The sequence below is a fragment of the Lissotriton helveticus genome, chromosome 6, assembly GCF_964261635.1.
Source record: "Lissotriton helveticus chromosome 6, aLisHel1.1, whole genome shotgun sequence".
NCBI classification, from domain to species: domain Eukaryota; kingdom Metazoa; phylum Chordata; class Amphibia; order Caudata; family Salamandridae; genus Lissotriton; species Lissotriton helveticus.
In genome coordinates, this window is record NC_136067.1 from 211528224 (window position 1) to 211543684 (window position 15461).

At 43.8% G+C, this 15461-nt stretch overlaps 1 protein-coding gene across 1 annotated transcript in view; it reads left to right on the forward strand.

Moving 5' to 3' along the window:
• LOC144762430 (methylmalonyl-CoA mutase, mitochondrial-like) overlaps positions 1-14767 on the forward strand; it is a 310401-nt gene extending 295634 nt beyond the window's left edge. The window contains 2 exon segments of the mRNA XM_078647612.1: positions 8641-8808; positions 14368-14767. Coding sequence (XP_078503738.1) covers positions 8641-8808; positions 14368-14496 — 297 coding nt within the window. The 3' untranslated portion in view covers positions 14497-14767.
• Positions 14768-15461: the final 694 nt, after the last annotated feature.

Here is a 15461-nt window from a genome sequence, read left to right on the forward strand (position 1 = left end):
TCAATCAGCCTGTCAACCCTGATCGCTTATTTGGACCGGAGGTGGATACCACCCTAGAAAAAATAAAGAAAGATACCGAGACTGCAAAGTCCATGGGGGCTCTCCAGTCCCAGCAATTCAGGGGTAGTACTTTTCGTCGCTTAAGCAATAGGTGTTTCCAGAGGCCAGATGTCCCAGCAAACACAATACAATAAAAGTGGGGCGCAGACCTCTTACAACAAGCAGAGTAGAGGAGGCTATCGTGGCAACAGCGCCAAGGGCAGAGGTCGTGGAAACAACAACTCCAGCTCCTCCGCCACCAACAAACAGTGACGCCTTGTCACTGCCCCCGACCATACAACACCGGTCGGGGGGAGACTCCAGCAGTTCCTGCCAGTCTGGAAGTCCATCACCACAGACAGGTGGGTCAGAAAACTTATCCAGTACGGTTATTGTCTGGAGTTAACGTCCACTCCACCCAACATCCCACCAAGGCACCGTCCTATGTCAACAGAGCATTTGCACTTATTGCAGCAGGAGGTGCTCGTCATGCTGCAAAAAGGGGCAATAGAGCTCGTGCCGGTGGAGGACAGAGGCTCCGGAGTGTACTCCCTGTACTTCCTGATCCCGACAAAGGCCGGGTCCCTCTGACCCATACTGGATCTCAGACCCCTAAACCAGTACATTCTCTCAGAACACTTTCACATGCTCACGATGCAGCAGGTTCTTCCGTTGCTCAATCAGGGAGACTTCCTCGCAACATTATATCTCAAGGATGTATATTTTCACATTCCACTACATCCGTCACACCTCCAATTCACCATTGGGAATCAGCATTATCAATTCAAGGTCCTACCTTTCGGAGTGACCACAGCGCCCAGGGTCTTTACAAAATGCCTGGCGACAGTGGCTGCGCACCTCAGGAGGCAGAACGTTCACGTCTACCCTTATCTGGACGACTGGCTTGTCCAAGCAAAGTCGGCCCAGAAGTGCGCTGCCAACATGTCCCACACCATTCACCTTCTTCACGATCTGGGATTCTCACTGAATTATCCGAAGTCGCACCTTCACCCAGCCCATGTGCGGCAGTATCTGGGCGCGACAATAGATACTCTGGCAGCCACGGCTCAGCCAAATTCTGTGAGGATCAACAGCATTCAGTCGCTGATCCAAAAGTTCAGACAGCAACACTCGCTTCCGGCACGAGTCTTCATACAGTTGATAGGTATGATGGCCTCCTGCATTTTCATAGTCCCGCATGCGAGACTACATATGCGTCCGCTTCAGGAGTGCTTAGCACATCAGTGGAATCAGGCTCAAGGACAGTTGATAGACCTAGTGTTGGTGACCGGTCGGGCATACAACTCTCTGCATTGGTGGAATCCACACAACCTTTGCAAGGGCCGACCGTTCCAAGAGCCTGTTCCACAGATTATTCTGACAACGGACGCATCTCTCCAGGGATGGGGAGCTCATGTACTCCACTACACGGTGCAGGGACTATGGACAACGCAGCAACAGAAGATGCACATCAACTACCTAGAACTGATGGCAATCTTCATGGCGATGAAGGCATTCAAGGTACATCTGTGCAACAAAGTCGTGTTGATCTGGACGGACAACGTGAAAGCCATGTACTATATTCAAAAGCAGGGAGGTACACACTCTCCACAGTTGTCTCATCTGGCTCAAAGCATGTGGAAGTGGGCCATTCAAAGGAACATCTTCCTCATGGCGGAACACCTCCCGGGCAAGGACAATCAGATGGCGGATCTGCTCAGCAGGTACAGCCACCAAATGCACGAGTGGAAGCCACATCCATCAGTACTCCACCCGTACTTCCAGCAGTGGGGTCATCCAGAGATAGACCTGTTCGCCACAAGGGAAAACGCAAAATGCCAAAGCTTTGCCGCCAGGTTCAGGAACCCGCAATCGCAGGGCAATGCGATATGGATGAACTGGTCAGGCAGATTTGCGTACGCTTTTCTCCCAGCACCTCTCATACCGCTGGTGGCAAGAAAGCTAAAGCAACACTCAATGACACTCATCCTGGTTGCTCCAACGTGGGCACGCCAACCATGGTACACCACGTTTCTAGAACTCTCCGTGGTACCGCATCAAAGGCTGCACCTCACACCCAGACTTTTGACGCAGAGCCATGGCGACATTCAGCACCCAGATCCGCAACAGCTCAACCTGGCGATCTGGCTCCTGAGGTCTTAGAATTTGGCTACCTTAACTTGCCTCCTGACTGCATGGATATCATACGGGAGGCAAGAAAGCCCACCACCAGAGCATGCTATGCAGCAAAATGGAAGCGGTTCGTCATTTACTGTGCAGAACACAACATCAACCCGCTAGATGCATCTACTCACAACATCATTTATCTGTTACATCTATACAAATGCAATCGGGCATATGCTTCCATTCGGATACACTTATCCGCCACAGCGGCTTATCTCCAGAACAGGCAGCATCTCTCAGTTTTCAGAGTGCCTGCCATTAAAGCCTTTCTGGAAGGACTGAAACGGGTCATTCCTCCCAGAACCACGCCAGCTCCTGTATGAAACCTTAATGTGGTCCTCACCAGACTGATGGGTCCACCCTTTGAGCCTCTACATTCATGCGAGATCCAATTCTTAACATGGAAAGTGGCTTTCCTTATAGCCATTACGTCACTGCGACGTGTTAGTGAGCTCCAAGCGCTCACCGTACAAGAGCCATTTATACAGATTCACTCAAACAGGGTAGTGCTGCGCACTAACCCTAAATTTCTTCCTAAGGTGGATTCACAGTTCCATGTCAATCAGACTATTGAACTGCCTGTGTTCTTTCAAAACCCAGAGACAGTGGCCGAAAGAATGCTCCACACTCTTGACGTCAAACGAGCTTTGATGTACTACATCGATAGGACCAAAGATTTTAGGAAGACGAAACAACTCTTTGTTGCCTTTTCTGCCCAACACAAAGGCAACCCCATTTCCAAAGCAGGTATAGCCAGGTGGATCGTTAAGTGTATTAAAATTTGCTATCAGAAAGCTAAGCGCTCTTTAACGGTCCCCCCCAGAGCCCACTCCACCCGCAAGTTGGGGGCCTCCATGGCTTTCCTTGGTAATATCCCTTTGGAAGACATTTGTACAGCGGCCACATGGTCTACCCCACACACATTTACTAAACACTACTGTGTCGATGTGCACTCGAAGCAGCTGTAGGGCAGGCTGTTCTAAAAACACTTTTTCAAACGTCTGCAGCTGGCACAGGCGGCCGCTGATAATGGAGGGACTGCTATATATTCTATGCTATAGATATGAATTCAGCAGCCCACATGCCTCGAACTGAATATGCTACTTACCAGTATGCATCTGTTCTTGGCATGTAAGGCTGCTGACATTCATATCGCCCGCCCTCCTCCCCGGCGCCTGTAGCGGCTGCAGAATTTACACTTACTCTTAGCATGGTCATCACTCACACTGTTACACTCCATCTTCGCCACAATGGCTAAAAACAATCTGGGGATGGAGTCGATGCCCATGCGCACTGTAGTCCAGGGGAGGAGCCACCTATCTTGTGATACTTCGAAGACTCTTCCAGGACAACAATGTGCCATCATCCGGACCCAACACTAGGCGGCGATCTATGCTATAGATATGAATGTCAGCAGCCCTACATGCCAAGAACAGATGCATACTGGTAAGTAGCATATTCAATCCTTAACTGCCAGCCAGTGAAGGGCTCTTAGTTCAGATTTCACTGATTGTCGTCGGGGGATGCGCAGGAGAGTACGGGCGGCGCAGTTTTGGATTACTTGCAGTTTTTTCAGGGTTGATTCAGGGGCTCCGAAGTATAGGGCATTTCCGAAGTCCAGCCGGGAAAGGATTAGACCCTGGACCATGATCTGTCTGGCCTTGAGAGGGAGGAGCGGGAGGATCTTTCGGATAAGTCTGAAAATGCCCATGCAGGTGGCAGATAGTTTGGTTGCCTGGTGGCCGAAGGTTAATGCGTTGTCAAGCCAAATGCCCAGGCTCTTGATGGTCTCCCTGGCTGGGGGTGCTGGACCTAGTGCTGGCGGCCACAAAGAGTCAATGGATTTTTGAGGGGAATTACCCAGCACCATTAGCTCTGTTTTCGCGCCGTTCAGCTTCAGGTAGGACTGGCTCATCCAGGTACATACTGCTTCCATGCATCTCTAAGATCACTGGAGTAGGAGGAGGGGTGAGTAAGGGTGACCACCAATTGCGTGTCATCTGCGTAGGACACGACTTGAACGCCGAAAGGGCGTATTATTTCTGCGAGGGGGAGCATATAAATGTTAAACAGTGTGGGGCTCAAGGACGAACCCTGGGGGACCCCACAACTGAGTGGTTTGCTGGGCGAGGTGGTATTGCCCTCACAGACTCGGAAAGAGCGCTCTGATAGAAAAGATTGTAGCCAGGTCGCAGCTGTGGAGGTTATCCCTAGTTCTGACAATCTGTGGCGTAAGATGTCATGATTCACAGTGTCGAAGGCGGCACTGAGGTCCAATAAGATAATGGCCGCAGTGCCGCCCTGATCCACAATCTTTCTAGCTCCTTCTGTTACTGCTAATAGAGCAGTTTCAGTTCCGTGCATGGGGTGGAACCCAGTCTGTGAGGTGTCCAGTGAGTTGTTCGCTTCCAGGAATTCTGTGAGGGATTGATTTACGTGTTTTCCCACGATTTTAGATATCCACGGTAACAGGGAAATCGGGCGGTAGTTCCCCGGGTTCATCTGGTCTAGATTGGGTTTTTTCAGGAGGGCTTTAACTGTAGCTTGTTTCCACTTCGGGGGGACCAGCCCTGCTGAGAGGGAGTTGTTGATTAGGTTCCGGATGATGGGGAGGATGGTGGGGGTAATTGTTCTGAGGAAACGAGCTGGGGCTGGGTCACTGGGGGATCCAGACTTTACCTGTAGTATTATGGTTTCTAGGCTGGTGGGCTCCAGAGGTGGAAAGGTTTCTAGGGTGGTAGGTAGGTTTGGTATGGTGTACTGCTGTTCTGATAAGGGGTGAGGGGATAGGGGGAAGGAGGAGTAGATTGTGGCTATTTTGTTGTAAAAGTAATCGGCCTGTTCATTGCATCGAGTTTGTGCGGTCAGAGGATCTGGTAGCTTGTCGGGGAGTTTGAGCAAGCTTTTTGCGATCTGATATATTTCCTTGGGTTTGGATGCTGCTTCATTAATCTTAATTTCGAAGAAATTTGCTTGAGCTTTTTTTATGTTGATTTTGTAGATTTTTATGGAAGCCCGATATTCAATTTTGCTAGTGTGTGAATAATCAAGGCGCCACTTCCGTTCCAGTCTTTTGCATTCTTTCTTAAGAGTGCGCAGGTCTTGTGAGTACCAAGGTGCATTTTTTGGTTTCTTTTTGGGTTTGATGTCCTTGAGTGGGATAGTAAGGTCTAAAGAGGTGGTGATCCAGTTATTAAAGTTGTCGTTGCTGACAATCGGATCGGGGTTGTTTTCTGGAACAGAGGCTTCCAGTGTGGATGTCCATGAGTTGGTATTGAGTTGTGACCATTTGCGGTCTCTGCTTGGGGCGGGGGGTGGTGTGGGGCGAGATCCTGACGGCGCCCAACAAAATGAGATCAAAAAGTGGTCCGTCTATGGGAGGGGGATGGGTGGACTAACTGTGAGATGGGTACAGTTACTAAAGATTGGGTCCAATAAATGACATTTTTCGTGGGTGGGTTGCAGTACTAGCTGGGAGAGATCGAATGGCAGTAGATTATTGCGTAATTCGGCGGCTGCCGAGTCCAGGGGGCCGTCCAAGTGCACATTTAGGTCACCTAATAAGGTGTAATTAGGTGAGGAACAGATACCACTGGCTACCTCTGGTGCGAGTTGGTTTATGAAGTTGGTCGGGGTGCCGGGTGGTCGGTAAATAAGAGTCCCTGAGAATGTGCAGGTGGGGGAGAAGTCCAGCGAGAAAGTAGGTGTTCGCAGCTGGATAGGTTAGTTGGAGAGGAGCGGCAGGTGTAGCAGTTTTTATAAATGATGGCTATGCCGCCTTTTCCAGAAGAGCGATCAACTCGAAGTATTTGGTATTCTGCAGGGAGTGCATCAATGACATCGGGGTCGGAGTCAGTTTGGAGCCATGTCTCCGTGAGGAAAATGGCGTCGGGATCTTTGTCCGAGATCAACAGGGATATTTCTATGGCATGTTTAGGAAGGGATCTACAGTTGAGCAGAAGCATGCGGTACGAGGGAGGGGGTGTGGTTGGGTGGCTCTGATACTTAGTGTGGGCAGTAGAAGAGTTTTGTGGTAGGATCCCATGATGCAAGGCAAAGATCATTGGTGTAGTCTCGTAGTTGATGTAACGCGCAGAAGGAGTAATGGGTGGGGGATCTGAGGTTGGAGAAGATGCCCATGCGCTCTGTAGTCCAGGGGAGGAGTCACCTATCTCGTGATACTTCGAAGACTCTTACAAGACAACAAAGTGCAACCATCCGGACCCAACACTAGGCGGCGATCTATGCACAGATATGAATGTCAGCAGCCCTACATGCCAAGAACAGATGCATACTGGTAAGTAGCATATTCCATATGACACTATATATGACACTAAAACGAATAGTAATTTAAATCTAACATAAACTACATTGAATTAATTGTTAAAAATAAGTGTGTTAAGTAATTTAATGTTTAAAATCATTTGCTCTCATAGCAAGCAAAGTTGATTTAATTTTAGGATATCGATTGTAATAGTTTTTAAATAGTATTTTTTTGTAAAGTTTGGAAGAAAATACAGGTTAACAATTTAAATTGTATTAGTCATAAAATTAAGTAGTAATGTCTTTTAGGGTTCAAAGATTTGTAGTGAATATAGATAGTGTGGTGTTTTTAGGGGTTAGGAATGGTTAGTATTTTTGTTAGTACAGAGTTTTAGGGTACAGGGATAGGTAGTCTATAGGGGCATTAAAGTATTTTTAGTGCTCAGGCATTGCTAGTTTGTGGGGGAGTAATGAATATTAGGACTCAGGATGAGTACTGCATTGCATAACAATGCGTATTTTAAGGGCTCAAATGGGTATTTTATACAATTACATTTAATTAAATAATAACTTTTAGTTAAAATCAGGGAAAAGACTTTGGCCCTTTCTATCTCGGCGTAGTTGGCACTGTGCTAAAATTATGCTTCAAAACTTTGCTAGAAAAGCAGACATTTGAGGTGATCAAATTCAGAGTGTCCCTGTCTTGTAGGGTGCTCTATACAGAAGCTGCTCTTCACCTAAACTTGGGAACAAACCAGAGTTCTTTGCTTCTTTTTTACATAATTTATGCAGCTTTTTATGACTGAAAGGGTACTGTTTTGACTTATACTGAGTTCTCCCTTGTGTCTGGACAAAGCGATGAGATATAGAATAATATCTCTGATGAGATATAATGATAGCGAAACACGTGTCAGAGGTTGCTTTTATTCATTCCAGGTTGGCTTGGATGATATTTTACCAATCTAGAGCTGTAATACTGTGCCTGAAGTGGTAAAAGGCTTTTGACATTTTACAGCGTGGATGGCACTGCTAATCCTGTGCTGAAAGTCTTCGGTGTAGAAATGGCAAAATACTTTGCCCCTTTCTATCACACGCGGATGGCACTGTGCTAATCCTATGCTTAAAAACTTTCATTTAAAAGCAGACATTTGAAGTGTCGCTGGTGCTGTAAGGTGCTCTATACAGGAGCTGCACTACACCAAAATTTGGGAACTACCCAGAGTTCTTTGCTTCTTTTATGCATAATTGTTGTGGTAGTCTTTGCCTGAAAGGGTATTGTTTTAATATATTTACCAGTATGTCTAGACAATCTTCAGAAAATGTGGTGGATTGTGCAACATTTGTAGGATTCTGATAGGATAGTCTACTGATTTTAAAAATACAGGTAACCCTTTAGCAAGAAGATGTCAGTATTACCAGTATTGCAACATTTTCTTAAAGGATATTGTGCAAACAATGTTGTCTGCTTCTATTCCCTGGATGGTTTCTTTATTTTTTTCCGTCATTGGTATTCGAGCATTGATATGGATTTTTTATAATATACTGTATATTATGTTGATTCTTACTTTTCACTGGGTGACTCACCATCCCTCGTGTTAGTTATCTTACTAAGTTATAGAACTATATAATAATTCATACATTTGCCAGCTCCCTGGAAGAATAAGAGTTAAGATCAACATTTTGAAAGTAAAGAACTTGTTAATTTCTTTAAAAAGTTACTAATCTCTTAAAATCTTTGAGTATGGTCCTCAGGAGCTAATTTGTTTGGTGAATAGAGAGCTACAGCTAATGACTCACATGCTTCCTTTGTTATGTTCTTACTGGAGGTAACATTTTCAACACTGCTTATTTTGCCTGTTTTCCCTCGTCAGTTTAATGCCTAAGAAGGTCTGTCAAACTGGAATTTCTTGTATAAATTTCCATTGATTAGTTCTTGAAAATTGGCAGTATTTTGCTCTGGGCGCACCACCGCACCAGGCCGAAGATGATTTGGCGACCTTTAGTATTTGCATCCACAGCCATACAAAAAAGAGATCCATCTTGTGAAAACAAAGTTATATATAGCGATATTATTTTACCTGCTTCTCATCTAAAACTGTTTTGTATTCTCCCTAGCTCTGATGTTGCCTGACATTTCCTTTTTTCGTTGTGCAGACACCATTGGAAGTTGCTCAGCAAGCCGTGGATGCTGATGTGCATTGTGTAGGTGTGAGTACACTGGCTGCAGGTCATAAAACACTGGTTCCCGAGCTTGTTCAAGAGCTGAGTGGCCTCGGACGTCCTGATATACTTGTAATTTGTGGAGGTGTTATACCACCCCAGGTAATTGAGACAAAAGCTTTTCTTTAAATTGATAAACCCTTTTTGTCGAAGTGCAATGTGTGTTCCTATCCAGGAAAATGTACTTAGTTCTTTTGCAGAATTTGCTAAAACAAACAAGTTAAAAATACCAACGTCAAGAATGGGAACAGATGTGAATGACTTAGTAAATTCCTGATCTTGGAATTCAGGGACCTTTGCAGTAACCCTCTGTACACCCTAAATAATTGTGAGAGTCTGAAAATATCACTTCATATCCCTGTCACTGAAAATGTTGACATGTTTAAGAATTGTAATAATGTATAATTTAAAACCTCAACTGGGATCATTCTGTCCCAACCAAATAGTTCTGCTGTCTGACCTCTTCCACATGACATCCCGGTTTCTGTAATCCAGTTACATCCCTTTTATTGGAGTTAGTTCATCAGTATACCATGTACCTTTAATGCAGTTACACAACATAGTTTTCAGTTGTGCGAAGAGAATCAACAGTTATTGTATCATCTCAAATCTCACTTCAGCATTGCAGTTTCTGTACTAGTAGAATATTTTTTTGTTTGGTGAAAGAGCAATATTGAGCTCTTTCATCAATGGTGTACCATTTACCAATATTGTGTAATTTAGTCGCCAACCCTCCAGATCTCGAAATAATAGGTACGGTCATTGTCAAGAGCCCATCTGTTGTTTCATCAAAGTTGGTTTTGACCAGCTGCACATCACCTGCCTACCATCAGGAAAAAACGAGTTTCTGATTCAAAGAAACAATGATGGTACTGGTGTTCTCTAGAACAGAACGTGCTTGTATCATTCTTGTTGTAACCCAGACTTATTTACATAATTGACCATGCTCCCAAAACACTGCTGCTTTGTGGATAAAGGTGACCTGATTAGAAGACCCTGGCCCTTCAGCTAGTACATTGGCTACCTATGTGCTACCCCTACTGTTTGTTTGCACATTGTATTAATCAGACAATTAAAAAGGTTAATTCAAATCAGTTTAATCACTGTACTTCCGCGAACTGTTCACTGAGCCTTTCATCTACTTGGTTGATTCCTTGATTCAGAAGGCGCTTCACAGGAGGCCATTTTTTCTGTAGCTGCAACTAAACTTGGGAACAACATTCTCTTGTACTTGGGAACAACATTCTCTTGTATCTCAGATCAATGGACGACAAAGTAGATCTGTCCGTTCACTAAGTAATTAACTTCTATATGTTATACATTAGTTATAAGTTCAGGCTATTTCTGTTATGAAGTTGGACTTCAACATACCTGTGACTTTCTGCCATCAGCACTTTAAAAGATCGAGTCTACAACAAATGACACTTAGCACAGAATATCAAATTCATTAGTTCAGAGACACATTTTTGTCTTTTAGTCACTTTTGGCATGTTCCTAAAAAGTTAGCTGTTCAACTGTTCATACAGAACTACAGTGTTAGTGATTGATTAATACGGATACCTTTTTCATTTCTAAAATTTTCATTTTTAAGGGGTTGTAGGTTTCTATGTTATTGAATTGTAGTTTGTTCTGATGGGAATTGAGTTGTAAAAACATAGTTTTACACCTAGTGCTGCTGTGGATTAAGCTGTGAGAAGGCAGTAAAGGTGCTTCAGATTCACATGGTGAAGATGTTTTAAATGTTTTAAATGTTCCTGGAAGTGGCATGGGGCAGTAGTTATTGGTCGGTTCCTGGGAAAATTCTAGGCTACAGAAAACACAGCTTTTAGGACTTAGGAAAAAATAAATTGATTCTCCTTCACCATGGGAGGATTTTATAGGCAGGCATCAATGCAGTTTTTAGCCTAGGATATACTTTTTGCTGTAGACTGTACCTTCATTATAACTCGAAGGTCATCTAAAGACAAATAAGTAGTTTGCACTATGGAGCCTTTCTTCAGATGAGGCTGAGCTCAGCAATGTTTTGTCTCCTTAAGACACTTTACTCATGTTCTCACTGATTGGACTTTGCATACTCCTGAGTATATGTTAGTACCTATTATTTTCTGGTGGGAGTATTTCTGACTATCAAAAACGTAGGAGAGCTAAAAAGCCTAATATCTGGTAGGTGGCCACCAACCAGTCCAGTCACCAGGGTTAAGCCATTGTCTTATTCTGGGAGCAGTTTTCACAGCTTGTTAAGATCAAGCACTAGCTAGGCAGCTGTAGCCATGCTAATGCAAATTAGGAGCTTCCATCTGGAAACATTTCTTTCTAGTAATTAGTTTTCTTAAATATTTATCATGAATCTATCATCACCAACAGATTGGATTTTTAATAAGTATGAAAAATATACTGTGAATGACCATTCTAGTAAGTTCCCGTCAAAAGTTACAGATTACATTTTAAAGTCTTCACTTTGATGTTTTTTAGGATCCAAACACAGCCCTGCCAGTGAAAATGACTTTTACGGCTAGTCACTGAAGGAGCATACCAACTTAATTTCATAGAGGTCTCATTTTTAAATATTATGCATACTACCTTATGGGCAATAAGTTGTGATAGGGAGTGACTTATTAGTTAAAAGCAGGGGTTTGTACCTGTCAGAATGGGTTATTTTAACAAGTACAGGTTAGACAGGATTGTTTTTGGGATGCTGCAGTCAGGCTTCACATGGTAGACCAAAAGGCAGGTTTTGCAGGCCCGCTCAGTGGATGGCTCAATAGGTACTGCAGTCCACAGGTTACACTTAATGTCTAGGTCCTGGGTGCTTTGTTTCACCACATTTGAGGAACTTGTAGACAAGTTAAATATGCCAATCAGTGATAAACCCATTTAACAATGTCTGAAATGGAGCACAGACTCTAGACTCCTATTTAGCGAGGGTAAAAGTCATGTAGCTCTGCTTGGAGAGTCTTCTATTGAGTGCTGCAAGGCTTCACACACTCACTATTCTTCTCAACTTAATTCTGACTGTTGGCCCAGGTCTTGAGACATTGCGGAATAAACTTTCAAATCTGTTCCTGAAGACATCCATATGCATTTTCTGCTCAATGAGGTCCAACAGGGTAGGGATAAAATAACTGCCTTAATCACAATTGCCACTGGATATAAGAATATATCCTTTGTTTGAAGGGAACAGAGACTGAGATTCGTTTGTTTGACTGAACGAACCCCTAGTCAAGCTGTCACCAAACCCAGAGAAGGAAAGCTAACTTAAGAACAGATTTTGGGTAACCACAGAGGAGGCTCATTACCCTGGCCACACCTCTGGGTGGAACACAGACTCTGCACAAGTGGAGAATGGTTTCCCCATTTTGGATTTTGAGAGTGAGAGGCACCATGAGATTGTTTGCAGTAAAGCCAACCTGAATTACTGAAAAAGTGGATAGCGATGCCCCTGGGAGGTTATACCCCATTGGTTAGGGAGTGATTAGGAGTCTCTCCACCCACTGGCTGGTGAACCCTACAATGCTCAGAACACTTATTGGACCTTCAGAAGAACAGAGGAGGACTAGACCTTCTCTCTGTTGTTTTTGAGGAGCTCTGAAGGACTGGAGATGCTCCATTTTGTACCCAGGGCAAAGAAGTGGACTCCAAGGGTCAGTTACCTGACCTCGTGTGGGGCTACAGAGAACATAAAAAGCTGAAAGAGGTCTGTTCCTTAGACTTTCCAGCTGACCTGTGGCAACTGGGACATAGACTTGCTTCTGCTGGTGGTCTCTTCCTGGTGCCTGAGGTCTCTAAGGGCCCCCTTCGGCCCTAGGGGCTTTGAAGTGTTCTCCTCTGGATGCTTGGGTACTAGGAAAACGTTTGGGGTTCTGTATCGAGTTTTGAAAAGTTTCCAGAGTACTTCAAAAGTACCCGATGGGCAGTTCCACAACATCAGATTGAATTTCAGATTCATTTCCTTGAAAGGTTTCAACAACTCTGATAAAAACGACAAAGCCCCTTTCTGATTTAGGACTAAAAATCGTTTTCAAATAAAAACCTTAGAAGCTCCAAAGCCTTAGCTGGTTCATCCTATGGCAGGCACCTGACTGTCCACGCCACTTCAATTTCTGATTTTTCTCGCAGGGAGGAAACATTTTCTTTAAAAAAATGACAAAGTCCATTTTTGGATTTAATTTTTTGAAGCTCAAACTTGTGACTCCCAGACTTTCACTGGGACTAGTCCACTTGGTGTATGTGAGCAGGGCTCCCTCGCAGTCAGCCTAAGCTCACGTCTACCACTTCCATAGACTATAATTCGGACTTTGTGCTTTTTGGTGCTGTTTTCACTTGAATCTTGAAAAATCATATCTTCGGTTTCTCTTATTACAGTTTTGTCATTGTGGTCTTATTTTACTCATAACATGTTCCTCTTTATGTTAAAATTGCTTTTTGAATTTTGTTTTTTGTGACTTTTTTTCCTACTGTGTATGCACTGCTTAAATACTTACACATTGCCTTTGGTTTAAGCCTTACTGATTTGTGTCACTTTACCCAGGAATTGAACACATGTTTATTTCATTTTATTTGTATGACATTTATCAGGTGGTGGCCTCATCCTTTGAGATGGGCACTTGTCCACCTCGAACAATCAACTTTCCTACACTGGGTATTCGGCAACCTTTTCTGTCATCTTGTATTTTCAGCTAGCAAGATTGGCTATTTTTGTACTTTGCTTACTTATAAGAGATATATATATATATCTATATATATAGTCTACAATCTGCTTCTTGCCTAATGTTTGATACAATATGTAAGTAAGTTTCATCTTCTACAAGGATATTATTGAATTGTTAACACATCTGTCTTTCCCAGGTTTACAAGTCTTTACAGCCAGTGCTCCCCTACTGTATATTGGATGATTATTAGTCTATTTTTAGTGTTTAGTTATTTATTCCTGTAAAGTGCTTCTGTTGACCAGCTTTATTACTGGCTTAAAGTCCATAGGACCACCAAACTGTGGTGCGGCGGTTACTGCCGCACCGGAGGTCTGACAGCCGAATTACTACTTCTGCGGTTCGACCGCAATGGAAAGGCGGCATCCGCCAAGGGTCCCGCAATCCCTGGCGGTGACGCAGAAATGTGAAGCCGCAGTAAGCTTGGCGGGGCTGCTGCATATTACGAGTTTCTCATGGCGGTGTTCACATAATGAGACCTCTGACGGTGAGTAAACTAAGGGGATCCTACAGGGCCCCCTGGTGTCTCAGGCCATGTAGATGCATGCAGGGGGCACATAGTGTGGCCCCCTGTCTGCATGCCTGCCCAGTTCTTGCACGGCATGGACTTGACAGTCCATGCCTTTGGCCCCGCTTCCACACCGCCAACTCGTAATCGGGCCCAAAGGCATTTTCTCATTAATTATCTATGCATAAAGTAACTCACATATACATCCATGCACTCACTCATAAATCCAACCATTGACTCATCGTTTTATTCACCCTGCCAAACAACTACAGTCTTGACGACCAAGAAATATTTTAACGTAAAAAATAGCCAGAACTATTGTTTTTGGTCGATGTGTGCTTTAAGAACCATGTGCAATCTCCCATTGAATCAGTATGCTGCTTATTTGCAGGCCTCCTAACGATTATTATGCTTTGAAATAACAATGATTTTTTTTTTTTTTAACAGGACTATGATTTTCTTTTTGCCTCTGGTGTCTCAAGCATATTTGGCCCAGGAACACGCATTCCAAAAGCTGCTGTCCAAGTAATCGACGATATTGAAAAATGGCTGGATAAAAAACAACAATCAATATAGAATCCAGTTCATAAATCATCTCCCAGTATTTCACTGATATGTGTATTATGTATCATCAGGCTTATGTTTTTCACGCTGATGTCAAAGAAAGTACTCTATCTCAGCCACTTGCATGTAATGGGTAGGTACTTCCCGAGAGAAGTGTTCTTTGACTTGGTTGTCTAAGACTGGAGAACTTTATACTTGTTTATTATTGTAATTAAACATTATGACAAAATATTCTAAATAAATGTTAAGTTCTTTAAATAAAATGTAAATATTTTTCATTGAATTTGGTTTTATGTATTGATTAATTCCGGCGAAAACTCTTGCACAAACGTATTAATTTGCATAATTTCTACCCCGCAACATTGTTACTACCTTAATTTTACGTGCACCGTGCTCTGGCTGTTTTCTGAGTACTTCACGCTCATTGACGTTTTTTAGGTCTGGTTTTACAACGTAGGAGCCTTTTGTTACCAGTTCTTTAAAGTACACAGAGTGCCATTTGGCATTTCTCAGAAAAATAGGCATTTCTCACTTCATGCTGTTGGCTAATACGTATATAATTTCGTGATCATCAAACAGGGAGAACTGGTGTGTCACCTAGGTTGTTTTGCATGCTGTTCCCCAAGAATGAAAATGTGGGCAGATTGTAATGCTTTCATATGGGTTTGGGTCAGTGTCTGCCGGGGAGGCATATCCATGAGGGTGGCTTTGGAATAGAAAGTTGGTTGAGATTAGGTGAGCCCAGCACTTGATTTAGGGAATAGCAGGAATCTGATAGAGACATCTAGCCACATATTCCTTATCTTAGAATCTCCCCAGGCGACAAACTGAATCCGTAGCAGCAGCACCTCTGCGCGCCAGGGGACGGCGCCTCACGACCCAGCCCTGACGTCGTCCACGTACGTGATGTCAGCAAGGTCATATAAGTCTGTTTCCTTCTTTTCCGCGTGCAATGCAGATCCGTAGTGAGCGGTTCC